Raw genomic sequence first — 13,502 nt, 5'->3', positions numbered from 1 at the left:
TAGAAGGAATGACACGGCTGTCCACAGTGCTTCCCAAACACTGCTGGCTAACCTCTTTCTTAGTGCTTTCCAATTTATATCAAAATAATCTGTTTGTCTGTCATCCCCACTAGACTAAATAGACTAAAGAATCCTCAAAAGCATATATATATATATATATATATATATATATGACCATATATGTGATAAAAAGCTATCATATATATATATATATGTGTGTGTGTGTGTATATATATATATATATATGGCCATATATATGATGTGATAAAAAGCTATCATATATACATATGTGTGTGTGTGTATATATATATATATATATGGTATCATATAAAAGCTAATACATGTATGTAATTCATCTATGTATCTGGCACTTAATAGGCATTACAAATTACTGAATGGATAAATCAGTGGCTGATAATTCATTGAACAGAACTATAAAGGCATCTCTTATATGGCAAGATTTTTTTCATACTTAAAGTATATTTCAAAACATACAGTTTTTAAAAACTCACATCTTTAATAAAATAGTCAAAAATTTAGACTTATATAAATTATTAAAATATATAATCATATTATCTGGCAAAGCAGAGCAATGGTCATGAATTACAAATACGAGAGGTTGGGAGTTAATTGGTATATTATTCCCTGGATTAGTCATGTGTATGGAAGGTATTCAATTCATCTGATTCCATAGAAAAGGAAAAAATATTTATAGCTCAACTTGCTTTCAATTGCAAATGAATTCCCATTACATACGTATCACATTTTTCTCTAACAGTAAAAGAATCCATTTTTCACTTAATGGAAGTTTTTTCATTAACACTCAACTTCTGAGCTTCCCTTTTTGAGACAGGTATTGTAAAAGATAATGACAGATTCATAGAAAATTATTGGGTACTAGACCTGAAATCTTATGACTACCCACTTCAAAACTATATTGAAGCTCTAAAACAAAATTCCAACTCATTAGAACTTTAAAGTTTACTCTCAAACAGAAACCAAAAAAAAAAAAAAAAAAAAAAAAGAAAAGAAAAAGAAAACTTTCTTTTTTATTCAAATAAATGTGAATTTAAAAATAATGCTGCTTGTGGTCGTGATACAAAATACGACTTTTCATTATAATAATGTGCCTTCCATTCCTTTCAGAGTATACCAGGGAACTTAGGTAATGTAATTTCCTTGTGGGCAATGAAGAAAAAAAGTCCTTGTGTGTAAAACTTTTTAAAATAACGACAAAAACAACAGCAACAGGAAACACTTATCACAAGATGTTAGAACATAGATGAGATTACGTTTCAATTAGCCGTCTGTCTGACAGATTTCGTTCTAAGGGAAATTGTGCAGAGCCAGTCTCAAAAATTTTGATGAAAGAAGAAAAGAAAACTGCAATTTTTGCCACAAAAAGACAGGTGGCGTAAGCATGCAGCATTTTTCCCCCCTTAAATATATAAAGTGATTATTTTCTCTCGGGTTCTTTGAAAAAACTCGCCTGTGCTCCGGTTTGTGGCTGAGCCGGGTGACGTCAGTGTGGCAGTGCGGAGTCAGGCGCGGCGGCTCCCTATAAGCCGAGGAGCTGTCCGGGTGCTGAAACGGCCCGAGCAGCTCACCAGGCGGACTGGGAAGGACATGCTGTGGACCTTCTCTGCCATATAAAAAAGGGGTAAGGCTGCTTTTCCTTCGATTTACTGGAAAGTTCTAAACTGCGTGTTCTTTCCTTAAATCCTAGCTGAGAATAAAAAGACCTTTTGGCAACCTTTTATCTATAGAATAACTGAATAGCAACCTGCTGCTCTTCAACCAATACAAGGACATATACTTATATATAGATAAATCTATATTTACATATAGAATTGAATCTATGATGTATACCATTTGCTGTTGGATATTTATAACCATTATGCTATTTAGATAACCATATGTAAGAAGTGTGAAAAAGTTAAGGATTTTAGTGTCAATACCCATATTAATGTAAAGTTAACTAAGCCTGATATTTTGTTTCTTTCCTTAATGTATTGTTTGTTCTCTTAAGAACTAGATACAAAGCCAGAGATATAATTTATATGTTTAATATTCTTAGCAGTAGGTTTCCAATCATTCAAGGGCTGTTAAACACATTAGTCATAGAGGCAACCAATTTTGGAACTAGTTTTTCTTATTTTCTTTGACATTTACCTTACAAGAGCTCAAAATGAATAAATTGTCTAAAATTATTTTCTGAATTGATACTCTCTGAAAGGGCTTACATTGTTATTCTCCAGTTTTAGTCCCAGGAGAGTAAAATTAGAATTATCCTGAGTACAGGCTTTTCCTTTTATTCAGGGTGCAATGTTATCTTGGGGTATAGGTTGGATGTGACCACGAATTATAGAGAGATGATAATTTCGAATTTCCATGAGGAAAACATTCATAACTGTGTAAGATATTTTTATTATGTTTGAATGAAAGAGGTGGTACAATATTTTACTGTAAATTTTTAATGGGACTAGTGTTTCTTTTTTCTCTGTCCTAATTAGTAGAATTGCTCAAATTAGATATACCCATCTGTATTTGTCAATGCTCCAGTCTGATTTCAATAGAAAAGACATTTTAGCTTACGAAGTCTTAATTCAAATTGTACATAGGATATTAGAGCTGTCGAAACCATCTTTAATATGTAGAAGAGCTGCTACCTGGGAAAGAAATCCCTCGAGTCTTACTCAAAGGCAATAACTATGTCATCCGAACTGAACCTTATAAATGACCAAAGAATAGCATGTGTTAGGCTGTGGTTTAAATAACCGCATGATGTATTCTTCCCCAATTCCACAGCAAAGCCCATCTCCAAGATAATGATTTCAAAGACAAGCACATAACTCATATGTTAAGACTACTTCAGGATACTGGTTTCAAAGAAAATAAGTTCATTAAGATTCTTAAAACTACTATTTCAAATGCCAATGTTGGAAATAGATCATCAAAGCTAAATTAATCCTGAAATAATATAAAGAAGAAATTAGAATGTACTTTTATTTAAATCTAAGAATTTACACTTCTTTAAATGTTACAGTTTCTTATAGGAAACATTAATTCATAGTAAACATTTGAAGAGTTTTCTCTGACATGCCTTTAAAGGTTTTTTTCTTTCAGTAAATTAAGTAGTCTGATTAATGGGAAACATTTTAATAAATATGCATTTATGGTAAAGAAATTTCTCTAACTACAACCATTGGTAGGTCTAAAAACTGAAAATATTACTTAAAAACCAAAATGCTCTAGTGAAAAATGATATTTTCTACAATTGATGTCTAAGCTAACAGAAAATTGTGCCCATAAAACTTAGCTTATATATCACAAAATCATGATGCAAGTAAGATATCATGAACAAACATGTGATCTTTCCTTACATTTATTTGCAACAAAATTGCAAATATTAAAATAGTTTTTCAATGTTAGCAATGTTAATGTAAAACATGTAAAAAATAATCCCCTTGCTAATTCATATGTGAGATTATGAAGCATTGGAGAAAAAAAATGAATGAAGATTTTTAAGTAGGAAGAATTCAACATATTGTCTGTGTTTATCTAAATGGGGAGTTACATAGTGGTTATTTTAAGATTTTCTAACAGTATGAGTCATTTAAGATTTCACAGGTCCACACCAAAATAGACACAGACATAAGTCAAGCTGAATCTGAACACTCACAAATTCAGAAATAGACTGGTTAAGAAAACTTATGTTCTCTCTGAAGCATCTGTTATTATTTACTATGTATTCTTAAAGGCTGATGAAAAATATAACCATGATTGCATTTTGCAAGACAGTCATGAACAAAATTATTAGAAGAAATATGGAACACAGGCATTTTAAAAGTTTACTTTCTTAGCGTGTTTACACAGGAAGAAACTTCACTAGGTTAGCCTGCTAGCTGGGACCAGAGAAGATCCATATTCTGGAGATTATTAAGGTATAGAACTTTTAAAATTGACAGTTGGGTTTAGTGTCAGTGTAAGAACAAGTTATTTCTGAAAAATATATGTAAGTAGGATTCATCCATAAGGAAATTCAGTATGATTGATGTTAAGATGCTGTATTACTTCATCATATATAATGTCACTGCTGTGGTGTTTCTACAACAAAATTAGATGGACAGTTCAAGAACTAACCCACATGGTTTCTTGATACAACCTTAAGGAAATCATTCAGTGTGTGTGTGTGTGTTTGTGTGTGTGTGCGTGTGTGTGTGTGTGTGTGTACATGTGTACATACATACATCATGTTTTAAATTAAGGCAACTAATTTTTTTGGCCAATGATTTTGGTAGGAATGCTCTACAAGAGAACTAAAAGTCACCTTGGAAATTTTTTATTAATGCATACTTTAAAAACATACTTTAATGCATTATTAATGCATACTTTAAAGACAATGCACACTTTAAAAAAAGACAAACTACATGTTTTGCAAATTAAAAAACAAAACCTCATATCAGTCTTTTGGTTATTATTTTAACCAAGTGAATGCCGTGCAAAATTGATGTAGTTGGGTAACAATTTCACTGGATTCCTGCAGTTAGCTTGTGAGGGGTTGTATAGGAAATATGTATGGCTTTTAAAAAGAGTCATCCTAAGTTTAATGTGAAACAATCTCTGCCGTGTGTTTTCCCTCAATGGTCAGTTACCGCTTTTGCTATAGTGACTTCTAGTTTTACACTTGTGTTAATTCATATTTTCTATGCTTTAGGGACATCTTTCAAACATGGCAGAAACTAAGACTCGCCGGCTTGGAGCAGCTCTGTCTCTGATCCCTTTAATTTTCCTCATCTCTGGAGATGAAGCAGCTTCATTTCAGCGAAACCAGCTGCTTCAGAAGGAACCAGACCTCAGACTGGAGAATGCCCAAAAGTTTCCCAGTCCTGAAATGATCAGAGCTTTGGAATACATAGAAAAACTCCGACAACAAGCTCACAAAGAAGAAAACAGCCCAGACTACAATCCCTACCAAGGTATCTCTGTTCCTCTTCAGAAGAAAGAAAATGGTGATGAAAGTCGCTTGCCAGAAAGCACAAGGGATTCTCTGAGTGAAGATGAGTGGATGAGGATAATACTTGAAGCTTTGAGACAGGCCGAAAATGAGCCTCAGTCTGCACCAAAAGAAAAGCCCTATGCTTTGAATTCAGAAAAGAACTTTCCAATGGACATGCCTGATGATTACGAGACTCAACAATGGCCAGAGAGGAAGTTCAAGCACATGCGATTCCCTCCTATGTATGAAGAGAATTCCAGGGATAACCCCTTTAAACGCACAAATGAAATAGTGGAGGAACAATATACTCCTCAAAGTCTTGCCACACTAGAATCTGTGTTCCAAGAGCTAGGGAAACTGACAGGACCAAACAACCAGAAGCGTGAGAGAGTTGATGAGGAGCAAAAACTTTATACAGATGATGAAGACGGTATCTACAAGGCCAATAACATTGCCTATGAAGATGTGGTTGGGGGAGAAGATTGGAACCCAGTAGAAGAGAAAATAGAGAGCCAAACCCAGGAAGAGGTAAGAGACAGCAAGGAGAATATAGAAAAAAATGATCAAATCAATGAAGAAATGAAGCGTTCAGGGCAGCTGGGCCTCGAGGATGAAGATCTCCGGAAAGAGAGTAAAGACCAACTCTCAGATGATGTCTCCAAAGTAATTGCCTATCTGAGAAGGTTAGTGAATGCTGCAGGCAGTGGGAGGGCACAGAATGGGCAAAGCGGGGAAAGAGCAACCAGGCTTTTTGAGAAACCACTTGATTCTCAGTCTATTTACCAGCTGATTGAAATCTCAAGGAATTTACAGATACCCCCTGAAGACTTAATTGACATGCTCAAAACTGGAGAGAAGCCAAATGGATCGGTGGAACCCGAGCAGGAGGTGGAACTTCCTGTTGACCTAGATGACATCTCAGAGGTTGACGGAGACCGTCCAGATGCTTTCCCAAACAAAATGCTCTCCAAGAATGGTTATTCCAAAACACCCGGTCGTGCTGTGGCACAGGCCTTACCAGAGGGGCTAACTGTTGAGGACATTTTAAGTCTTTTAGGGATGGAAAATGCAGCAAACCAAAAGCCTCCATATGTTTCCAGTCAGTACAACCGAGAGAAAGTTCTGCCCAGGCTCCCCTACGGTCCTGGAAGATCTGGAGGGAACCAGTTTCCCAAAGGTGCGTGGATGCCAGATGTTGAGAATAGACAAATGGCATATGAAAACCTGAGTGACAAGGATCAAGAATTAGGAGAGTACTTGGCCAGGATGCTAGTGAAATACCCTGAGATCATGAATTCAAACCAGGTGAAGCGAGTTCCAAGTCAAGTCTCCCCTGAAGATAACCAACAGGAAGAGGACCAAATTGAGCAGGCCATCAAAGAGCAGTTGAATCAAGGTAGCTCTCAGGAGACTGAAAGACTGGCATCGGTAAGCAAAAGGCTCCCTGTGGGGCCCCCAAAGAATGATGATACCCCAAACAGACAGTACTTGGATGAAGATCTGTTAATGAAAGTGCTGGAATACCTCAACCAAGAAAAGGTAGAAAAGGGAAGGGAGCATATTGCTAAGAGAGCAATGGAAAATATGTAAGAGTTTTCATCAATTGCCCTACTTTCTTCCTCGAACCCCAAGAAAACCCCAACATTTCTCTTTAGTGTGTTGACTTCTATCCTGCTAACACTGTAATATCTTTAAATGATATAAAGGCAGATGATTCCATTTCACTGGGGTATCTGCTTCACTTATTCTGAGTTGTTCTCTTGTGTATGGATATGTGTCAATGTTATGACTTCTGGATAAAAATTAATCATATCCCTTAATCAAGAAAGATATGTGTGATAGTGTTTAATAGTGTATTTAATGGCTGTGGCCTTGTTGATGCTCACATATTATAAAGAGTATCCTATAATTCTCTGGAAAGTTTTTAATAATTATTGAATTATTTTGTTACTGTCTGTAGTGTTTTGTGAAGTATTGGATCAAAAAAATAAAGCATTATAAATATATAGTTTTATTCATAAGGCCTTTTCTATTGTGTGTTTTATTGTTGATTAATAAATGTTATTTCTCGACAACTGTGGACTATTCATTCTGCAAAGCCAGAGACAGCGACTATGGAGCACAAAGAGAAATTCCTTACCTTCCACTGCCAACCCAGGTAAGAAATAAGAGGAAATGTATTATTATGCTGCATGCTTATAGAATGCAAATCCTCCAACAGCCCAGAGCTTACTGCTTGCCTATGGCTTTTCTCATATATATGACTTATGGAATAAGCCTTTTATTGTCATAGTTATACCTTGTACCCCTGATTTATAAATAAGTAAATACACTTAAGTCTTCCAGACCCATAACCAGTATTGAAAAGCAAACACAAACAAACAAACAAACACATCGTGTTCAGGCCAATCAGACATAACTACAGACTTGGAAGCAACTTACCTATTTCCAAATCACTCTGGTCCTCAGGAGACAAGGCTGATGCCTCTTTTGTATGATTTGAGAAGGGCTAAAGGACCCCCGGACTGTCAGGTAAGTGAATGGGCACAGGAACAGTGGAAAACATCAGCTGCCCTCTCTTTTGCTGCTGGTTCTTGAGAAAATCCTGAGTGGGTAGGCAGTGTCTACTTGTTACAATGTGTATCACTTTGGGAGAGTGATATCAGCATTCAGCCTGCTAACAGATCAACAGGGAATCAACAACAATAGCAAAAACAGCAACCGCAAGAAAATACATACGGCCACAAAATAGTCATAGTTGTAAAAGAAACAAGGAAATAAGTAATTACTATTTACTGAACGTTTATAATGCACCAGGCCCCAAACACTTGACCTCATTTAGTCTGTACTGTAACGTTGTCAAGGGTCTCTTATTATCCTTCTTTTTACATCAGGGAAGGCAAAACTCAGAAAGGTTAAATAACTTTCCCAAAGACACTTGGTTTTATGAGTTACCAAAGCCTGGTTTCTTCACCACTTCACTACTTTGCCTCTATGGGAAGTGCCCTATCAGCTGAGTTGGGACTTTGGAGGCGGGATGGTGAGAGGCTCATGAGGATCTAGTATCAGTTATTTCCAAGTGAGGGCACTTGTGGCGGTGTGTGTGTGTGTGTGTGTGTGTGTGCACGCGCGCGCGCGCCAGGTGTAGGGAGGGGAGGCAACCCTTGAATGGTCAGAAGGCAATGAGAAGGCCTGTATACCTTAGGGAAAACACAGAATGCAGGTTTTTCTTCTTTACAATTTTGTCCAGACGTCCTTTCCTTTCCTTTCCTTTCCTTTCCTTTCCTTTCCTTTCCTTTCCTTTCCTTTCCTTTCCTTTCCTTTCCTTTCCTTTCCTTCCCTTCCCTTCCCTTCCCTTCCCTTACCTTCCCTTCCCTTCCCTTCCCTTCCCTTCCCTTCCTTTCCTTTTCCTTCCCTTCCCTTCCTTTCCCTTTCCTTTCCCTTCCTTTTTTCCGTTTTCTTTTCTTTTCCTTTTCTTCTTCTTCTCCCTTCTTCTTCTTCTTCTTCTTCTTCTTCTTCTTCTTCTTCTTCTTTCTTCTTCTTCTTCTTCTTCAGAGAGAGAATTGAGAGACAGAGAGGCAGAGGGAGAAGGAGAAAGACTCTTAAGCAGGCTCCATGCGGGGCTCAATATCATGACTGTGTGATTGTGACCTCAGCCAAAATCTGGAGTCAGATGCTTAACTGACTGAGGCCATCCAGGTTCCCCCCAGACTCTTTTCTAATGATCACACAAATTTGTGTAATTCTGGAATCCGTTAAGTGGAAGAGACCTTAGTGGTAAATTGTCTCTACAGTGTTTCTAATTAATAATTAATTAGTACTCAATTCTCTACCCCACATCTTTCAAAACAGAGAGCTACAAACTTAGCAGACAGTATTATGGGGAGATCCAGGATATTTGGGTAGTTTAAGGTCTAGGTACAGTCTATATGTCATGCTTGGCGGATGTCCACATATATCTTCTGCCCTTTGTATATTTTCTTCAACTTCTTGTTCCATGCAACAAGCCACTCTTAGCATCCTAAATCAACCCTGTGACTATTCCCAGGCCAGCCTTAAGCAGGAATGAGAACTTGGCACATGTCTCCACCCAACAGAAATGCCCTCACTGTGATGTTTGGACATTCTACCCAGAGGTTAGGAATTGAGCCCAAGTTAACTGAGATGATAACAGCTGATGAGTCTCCCAGCTGGTATTTATACACAAATCAGGGGGGATGTCAAACCCTGTACTCATTTTGCTACAACATGGTACTTCTTTCTTAAAGTCTCAGACTTGAAATTCCGTGATTCTCTAAGGATGACGTTGCAGGCATCAGGAGTGGCCATTGGGGAGCTACTTGAATTTTGGATGTCTAGTCTTTGCCTGACTTCTCTCCAACACCAGCCAGCAAGCATCTCTGCCTTTTTTTTTTTTTTTAAGCATCTCTGCCTTTTTGCAGCACCATCGTATGTATCCCCAGCTACTGAGTCATCCGACTAATTTCTGATCCAAAGATTTTTTTTTTCCGTAAGTGCTTTAGTACATTGCTCACTAGCATAAGAAAGAAAGCTCTAAGTACCATTTAAGGATGTAAATGACAAATCAGTTGGAATTAGAGTAACACAACCCCTCTCCCTGCCTAGAAGCTTCCTTCAGCAGAAGTCAGGGAGTAGCTTGAACCCTCCAAAGAGATGCCCTCTGCAAGCTCCCACTGCAAGGAGGAAAAAAAACTGCCCAGGCACTAAGACTGCACCCCTGATAGAAGTCCATATCTCCCTCAGGAGTCAGATAGGAGCTTAGCAATCTCTATGCTCTTGCCAAGATCCTCACTACCAACCTTAGCACTCAAGGTTGCTCCACCCTACCCCACCTTGGGGACAATCAGGACTAATGTGACTGTGCCTTTTATGACAAAACTTCCAAGTCATTCCTCATTTCCCACGCTCAAACTCCACTATACCTTGTATATCACCTTTTTTGGATCCCAGTTCCTACTCTTTTCCATATTCTACAACATTTTTTATTATGTCCTTTTTTAAAAACATTTATTTTTGAGAGAGAGAAAAAGTCTGAGCAGGGGAGGGGCAGAAAGAGAGGGAGACAGAAGATCCCAAGCAGGCTCCACACTGTCAGCACAGAGCCCGATGGGGGCTTGAACTCACAAACCAATGAGATCATGACTTGGACCAAAATCAAGAGTTGGAGGCTTAACCAACTAAGCCCCTATTATGTTGTTTGATACTCAAGGTGAGTCATCAGCAAAATCCCCTGCATCCTCAACCTCTTCTCTGAGTATTCTCTTTGCGTCCTTGCTCTAAAGGAAGCTTACCCCTCCTCTGAAGTTGCCACTGTCCCTGAAACTCTTCCTTGTTCCTTTTTGTTGCTTGTGGAGCATTTATTTTTCAACTATTTTTGAGGGGGGTGTATATTATTAGTGAAAATAATCTTAGATGCAAGTGAACGTAAAACCAATTCAAACGAGATGTATTAAACACATGAATTAAAGAGAGGGTCACAAAACCCCAGTAAAGGTCTTGCTAAAATGTGGGGACATCCAGAATGGCCAGAATAATGGCCTTTTAAAAAATGAAATATATTTGACAGATAGCATTGTTTAAAGTCAAGGTGGACCACATATTGATTTGGTACTTTGAAAAAGAAAATTTTAATGTTTATTTATTTTTGAGAGAGAGAGAGAGAGAGAGAGAGCAGGGGAGGGGCAGAGAGAGAGGGAGACCCAGAATCCGAAGCAGGCTCCAGGTTCTGAGCTGTCAGCACAGAGCCCGACGTGGGGCTCAAACTTGTGAACCACGAGAGATCACGACCTGAGCAGAAGTCGGACGCTTGACCCGACTGAGCCACCCAGACAACCCTGAGTTGGTACTTTGGATGCTAGGTCTCGCTAAGGACCCACCACTTACTCCCTGCTTTTGGGTTCATCAGGTGCTCTGTGTCATTTCCCCTCACTCATCAAAGACAGTAACTCTTGCTCACTTCCCTCTATTCAGCCCTGCTCCTTCATAATACTTGTCAGTTTTAATATCCCTGAAGATGATCTTTCCAGCCCTTTCCAGGCACCATCCCCCATCAGCTGTTTACTTGTCTGTCTTTTTCTTACCAATAACTGTGACCTACCTTAAATCTAAATCCTAAAAATTTCACTCAAACAACGACCTTCTATATTTCCAGCGCACTTCCTGTAGTAGCTTAGTTCCCATAACTGCCCACATCACCCAAGAAATGTTATCCGTGGATCCTCCCATCTTTCCGCACTCTCCCATCCCTTTCATTCTTCACCACCACCCACTTTGCCAATCTTAATTTTCGTGGCTCATCATTATACTTCTGAAATCATTCTTACCTGCCTCTGGTCTCTCATGTTTCATTGTAATTTGTTTGTTAGTCCAGGAATTCTAGTTAAGTCCAATCCTTTACCAGCTCTTACCTTCTTGCCCATAACTGAACACAACAAGAGAAAAACACACAACCACGCTGACTGATTTCACTTTAAATTCATGCCTACTGCCCTTAAATGGTCCACAACGCTGTGCTGGAATCCGAACATACCCGGGCTCTTTCCTCTTAGACAATAATTTCATACTTTCCCTCTGTCCAAAAATATTCAACCCTTTCTCCACACTCCATATGCACATGATTATCTAGTTTCCCGTTTCACTGAGGAAAATGAAGCCATCTGAAGAGGTCTACAGACTCCATTTTTACCACCTGCCTCCCTCTGTGGCGATACATTCCCTGCTTTCCTGTTCTTGTGGGTAACTAAGTCTTTATTAACCTTTCCATTTGTGCACTCAATTCTGCCCTCTTGCTTACTTGAGAAACTGGCTTCAGAAATTCTCCCCTTTTTTGTGCATCCCCTTTGTCCTCTCTACTGAATGATCTTCATCAGCATACAAATAGATCGCAATTTCTTTCATCTGCAAAGCCAACAAAACAAATAAAGAAGCAGACAAAAAACCTCTCCTGACCCCGTGTTCCCTTACACCTGCTGCTTCATGTCTGTTCTTCGCTTTACAGAAAAACGCTTTCAAGAGTTGTGTGCCCTTAGCCAAATTCTCTTCTCACATCTCAAACTCCTTTCAGCTAGGGTTTTGCCCCAACTTCTCCACAGAAATGGCTCCTGTTGAGATCAGCAATGACTTTCATGTTGCCAAGTGTGTTGATCAATTCCAAGCCCTTATCTAACTTGTTCTAGCAGCATTCAGCACTGTTAAACACCTTCTTTTCTTGGTGTCCAGGCCACTGTGCATGCGTGGCTCTCCTTCTACTTCGTTGGTTACTCTTTCTCTCATCCTTGACTGTCCCTTTTTTAATCTCTTCACCCTCCGAACATTGGAGGCCCAGCCATCAGACCTTGGAACCCTTCTCTTTTCTGTCTGCACTCATTCCTTAGGTGCAGTATGTCCAGACCGTTATGTTACCCTGAACTCCACACTCATTAGTTCAACTGTCTAGACGATATCCGCATTGGATGTCCAATAGGTATCTTATATGTAATCGGGACCTGGTTTCCCACTCCTTGACAAATTTCCAGCTCCTTTCACAGACTTTTCTGTCTGACTTCATACCAAAACCCATGGTTTAGTCCTTGACTCTTCTCTTTATCTTATAAGTCATTCATGAACTGGCATCCAATCCTGTTGTCTCAACTTCAAAATATATCCACTCTGTCTTCTTACCACCTCCACTATTACCAACATGCTACAAACCGTGATCATCTCTCACCTGGGTTATTGGAATATCCTTCTGTTGGTTTTCCCTGCTTCCACACTCCTTTCACTGCAATCTAAATACAGCAACCACCAGGAGCCAATTATAATCCAGATCAGACGATACTCAAGAATTAGAGCCAAAGTTACTGCGATGATCTACAGGCATCTATATGGTCTGGCTCTGAACCCGTTTCCTAGTACTCTCCCTATTATGCCCTCCTTTCCACCTGCACCGGCCTCTTCACAGTTCCTTGAATAGGCCAAGCATACGCCCCCTCCCCCCCAAGACTTTTGCCTTTACTGTTTCCTCTTTCAGAAGAGCTATTTCCCCTAAATATCCGCCTACGTTTCTCCCTTACCTTTTTCAAGTCTGTTGTGCCAATATTTACTTCTCAATGCCACTCTTCCTCAAATGTCAACTCGTACACACTTTTCTTGTCTCCATTCCTTGCTTGACCCTTTCTCTTTACCACTCACTACAGCTAGCATTCTTAATTACAGTGTTATCTTACATACTGCCCACTCCTCCACCACTAGAAGGTGATCTCCTTGAGGGCAGCTATTGCTTGTTTATCCATTCTTGCACCTCTAGCTCCCCAGATTCGTAACTGGAACACAGGAAGTGCAGAAAAACTAGTTATCGATGCAATTAATGATTTGGGAATGTGGGCCAAAAGTCTTGAACAGTACAACAGGGTAGATCCTTGTTGAAAGAATAGAGAAACTGCAATTCTATTGCATCAATACAGATTCAAGGCCCATTTAAAATGTTTATAGAATGAAATTCATG

General features: G+C 39.0%; 1 protein-coding gene across 1 annotated transcript; it reads left to right on the top strand.

Moving 5' to 3' along the window:
- The first annotated feature begins 1,540 nt into the window (after positions 1–1,540).
- Positions 1,541–7,020, top strand: SCG2 (secretogranin II). Its single transcript, XM_030327804.1, has 2 exons — positions 1,541–1,660; positions 4,718–7,020. The coding sequence occupies exon 2, from the start codon at positions 4,733–4,735 to the stop codon at positions 6,587–6,589; it is 1,857 nt and encodes a 618-aa protein (XP_030183664.1). The 5' UTR covers positions 1,541–1,660; positions 4,718–4,732; the 3' UTR covers positions 6,590–7,020.
- Positions 7,021–13,502: the final 6,482 nt, after the last annotated feature.

Source organism: Lynx canadensis, chromosome C1 (genome assembly GCF_007474595.2).
Source record: "Lynx canadensis isolate LIC74 chromosome C1, mLynCan4.pri.v2, whole genome shotgun sequence".
NCBI lineage: Eukaryota > Metazoa > Chordata > Mammalia > Carnivora > Felidae > Lynx > Lynx canadensis.
This window is presented reverse-complemented; position numbering and strand designations above follow the sequence as displayed.